Below are 4,227 nucleotides of genomic sequence, written 5' to 3' on the forward strand. Positions count from 1 at the left end.
AACATAGTGTGAGGCTTAGAAAATTCACAAAAAACTTTGCCAAGTTAACAGAAGGTAAAACTTCATTTATTGTTTGGTAATTCTGTTTGTAGAAGACCCAATTCCTATAAATACCATTTGTTATCTTATAAACGTGTTGAGGTTTCGATTTTAATCGATAGACGGAATAAAATAGATAAATATATAGGCAGGTAGATAGACTACTTAATAGATAGGCAATTAGATAAATTGATTGATAGGTATATATATTGACAGAGATATAGATATATTAAAAGAGCTTTGGTAAGGCATAATCCTTATAAGATACCAATCACTAATATTAGGACATTAATTAAAACATTTTTCTTTTGAAAACAATAGTTTATTCAGATAAATAGTTTCGTATCATCGTCCCCTAAATCCTGTAGACGTCTTAAGCATAAGAGGGCGCTGGATTGTACTGAGGCTCTCCCTCGTAAGTGACCTCAGCCACGAAACCCGAGTCCCCGTTGACGTTGTAGGACACCTTCTGCAGGCGACCGTCGGGAAGGAGCACGTAGTAGGATCCCTGAGTGTCGTAGCCATCACGGGCTTCCTGGTGGCCGAAGTCGTTGCCCGAGTAGTCGTCCTTGACGGCGTAGTTGAAGTCGTACTTGGCTGGTTCCTGTCAGTAGAAAACAATTTCAAATCAAATGTTATAACAAATGATTTTGGATTTGATTAATTTGATTCATACTTTCAAAATAATTATGAAATTAGAGTTTATTAACTTTTTCTAAGATTTCAACTTATAACTGACCTCGTGAGATGGGGGAGGGGCGTATCCATACTGGGGCTGGGAGGGGCCACCAAAAACGGCAGCCACAAGGGACAACAACAAACAAATCTGTCAGAAAGAAAACAACAGTGAATAAAAAATGTTGTTCTGATGGAATTGTGAAAGTTAAAAACCCTTTCAATTAGTTAAATCTCATCTGCAGTTTCAGTATAATTACTCAAACAGAACTGTTACAGAGATTGTAACTGCATTTCAATGTGATTGTTACTAAGCAATAAAAGTAATCCTGAATAAAAGAGAAAAAACTATATGTAAACGGCACATGCAAGACATGATACATACTCATTTTCAAACTAAATATATTGATGGGAATTAAATCGATTAGAACTTGCATTAACAGCTAATCCTATTCAAAGTAAATCATCTGAAGCGTTTTACCTTAGCGATCATGGCGAGTCTTTGGAGTGGAGTGCGATGATACAGACTTTGAACGTGGCGATATATATAGATCTAGCCCGAGACTAAGAGGGAGGAGCCTCTTGTGGCTGCAGGAGAAAGGTCCTCCCTCCCAAAGACGTTCTTCGCTGTCACAACGCCCATCATCTGTCCTTGACATTGCCTTTCCTTAGCTCGTGGTCTGACGAGAAGAACGAATGGGATCTCTGGCATACCAATAACGCATTACTCTATTATGATTATTATTATTATTATTATTATTATTATTATTATTATTATTATCATCATCATCATCATCATGATTATTATTAGCTAAGCTACAGCCCTAGTTGGAAAAGTAGGATGCTATAAGCCCAAAGACTCCAATAGGGAAAAAAGCCCAGTTAGTATAAATGCTCAGCTTATGATTTGATTTAGGATATTCTCTCAAGCATTCTCTATCTAGCCATTTTAGATTGAAAGATATTTAAATAGAAATATCTTTTAAAACTTATGAAAATAATTTGATTTTCAACCCATACAAGGATTTTCAAGTAGCCTACACAGGTAACTCATAATAAAACAAATCATCTATCAAAGGAAGTTGTTTTATCGCTTATAGAAGTCAGTATTGGAAGTTTATCAAGTCGTATGAAGTGTACAATGCAAGGAAATATAGTATTTACAGTAATTATCATTATTTGGTCCACATATATTTCGTATTCACGTGTCGGTCTCTGGATGCCCCTTCCTAGCCCATCTAGGATATTATTATTATTATTATTATTATTATTATTATTATTATTATTATTATTATTACTTTCTGAGCTATAAGCCTAGATGGAAAAGCAGAATGATATAAGCCCAAGGGCCCTAACAGGGAAAATAGCGCAATGAGGAAAGGAAACAAGGAAACATAAAGTTTTAAGAACAGCAACAACATTAAGATAAATATTTCCTATATAAACTATAAAAATAGAAATTAGATAGCATAGTGTGCCCGAGTGTAACCTCAAGCAAGAGAACTCTAACCCAAAACAGTCGAAGACCATGGAACAGAGGCTATGGGACTACCCATGGTTTGATTTTGGAATAGCTTTCTACTAGAAGAGCTGCTTACCTATAGTCAATCTCTGGCACCTTCCGAATATTCTGAGCATCCTTTGCTTTCGAATCCCTACCGGGCTGTGTTGTACAGCACCAAGTGCCGGATGTGCAATTAGTTCTGGCATCCTTATTTTTTTTTTTCTCTGTGAGGATCGGTCCCATTCGGCATTCAAACTACAAGTGCTGTTTTGCTGTGACCAATTTGTGGAATAATCTTCCTATCAAGTGGTTGAAATGATTGAACTGTAGAAACTCAAATGTGGAGTGGATACTTTGCAGTTGAGTCTTCCTTCATAGTCCATTTGTTGGATTATATTTAGTTTTTTTATTCATTTTATCTAGTATTTCAGTATTTGCTTCTTAATTTCTTTTTCTCGTATTAGTGTGGTATTTCCATCAAGGACTCGTGGTTTTTATAGTCCGCTTTTCTAAATAGACGCAACTTGACTTGTAATAATAATAATAATAATGATAATAATAATAATAATAATAACAATAATAATAATAATAATAATAATAATAATAATCTGATGCATACTGCATCTAAAAAATCATACTTTTTCATAACTACAACAATTTGCTCCCTACGTACTTCCTGGTCATGAAGATGATTCTGTCTACGACAGGGTCGTGTGCAAAAGGGTCAAAACGTATATATCTAAAAGATTACTTCAATCATCCTCTTTGATTCTATTTTTCCACATAAAAATTATATCGTATTATTATTATTATTATTATTATTATTATTATTATTATTATTATTATTATTAGCTAAGCTACAACACTAATTGGGTAAGCAAGATGCTGTAGGTCCAAGGGCTCCAACATAGAAATAGCCCAGTGAGTAAAGGAAACAAGGAAACAAATAGAAGAGTGTGCCTGAGTCTTGCCTAACTCAAGTCAGTGGTTGGCCATGGTACAGAGACTATGGCACTACCCAAATGGAGAACAATTATTTATTCTACTGTCCTAAGAAGAGCAGCTAAAGAGTCTCTTCTACCCATACCAAGTGGAAAATAGTCACAGAATATTTACAGTGTAATAGTTAACCACTAATGAAAACGATTTTTTTTTTGTGTGTGTGTTGTCAGGTGTATGAGAAAACAGGAGAACGTGTAAAGAATGTGTAAGACTATTATCAGAGAGCTATCCAATGTAGTAATATGTGGCCAGTCAAAGGACTCAATAACTCACTAGGGATTGTATCACAACGAGTGGCTGGTTCCTTACCCAACCTGCTACCTACTGAAAATAAGGTTTTCATTCTTCAGTACGACTTAGTAATTAATTGCGAACTGAATTCTTTAGTTTTCGCATCGGAAACCAGCGACCTTTTCTTCTAGCATTTGGTGAAGATAATTCGAAATTAACTTTCCAGTGGTGTTAATAATCTTATTTCGCTTTCATTCTGAAAACCGCAAATCATATGGACAGCAACATACCGTGAAGCTTAGAAAATGCAGAAAAAAAACTTTGTCTGGTTAACAGAAGTTAAAACTTCATTTATTGTTTGGTAATTTTGTTTATAGAAGATCCAATTCTTATAAATACCATTTGTTATCTTAGAAACGTTTTGAAGTTTCGATTTTAATCGATAGACGGAATAAAATAGATAAATATATAGACAGGTAGATAGATTACTTGATAGATAGGAAATTTGATAGATTGATTGATAGATAGGTAGATATATTGACAGAGAGATAGATTAAAAGAGCTTTGGTAAGGCATAACCATTATATTATACCACCCACTGAAAGGCATAGTAATATTAGGACATGAATTAAAAAAATTTTCTTTTAAAAACAATAGTTTATTGACATAAATAGTTTCGTATCATCGTCCCCTAAATGCTGTAGACGTCTTAAGCATAAGAGGGCGCTGGATTGTACTGAGGCTCTCCCTCGTAAGTGACCTCAGCCACGAAACCC

The 4,227-nt window shown here is 34.8% G+C and overlaps 1 protein-coding gene across 1 annotated transcript; it reads right to left on the minus strand.

Annotated features, from left to right (window-relative positions):
* Positions 1-393: 393 nt before the first annotated feature.
* Positions 394-1,207, minus strand: LOC137649604 (pro-resilin-like). The gene is made up of 3 exons (XM_068382580.1): positions 1,196-1,207; positions 779-865; positions 394-643 (listed from the first exon to the last, which is right to left on the minus strand). Exons 1-3 carry the CDS (start codon positions 1,205-1,207, stop codon positions 413-415), a joined length of 330 nt encoding a protein of 109 aa, XP_068238681.1. The 3' UTR covers positions 394-412.
* Between the last annotated feature and the right edge of the window lie 3,020 nt (positions 1,208-4,227).

This window comes from Palaemon carinicauda, chromosome 11 (genome assembly GCF_036898095.1).
Source record: "Palaemon carinicauda isolate YSFRI2023 chromosome 11, ASM3689809v2, whole genome shotgun sequence".
Lineage (NCBI taxonomy): Eukaryota > Metazoa > Arthropoda > Malacostraca > Decapoda > Palaemonidae > Palaemon > Palaemon carinicauda.

Coding starts and splice junctions, on each gene's coding strand:
- LOC137649604 (XM_068382580.1), bottom strand. Junction 644..778: donor CCCCTCCCCCATCTCACGAG/GTCAGTTATAAG, acceptor TTCTACTGACAG/GAACCAGCCAAGTACGACTT.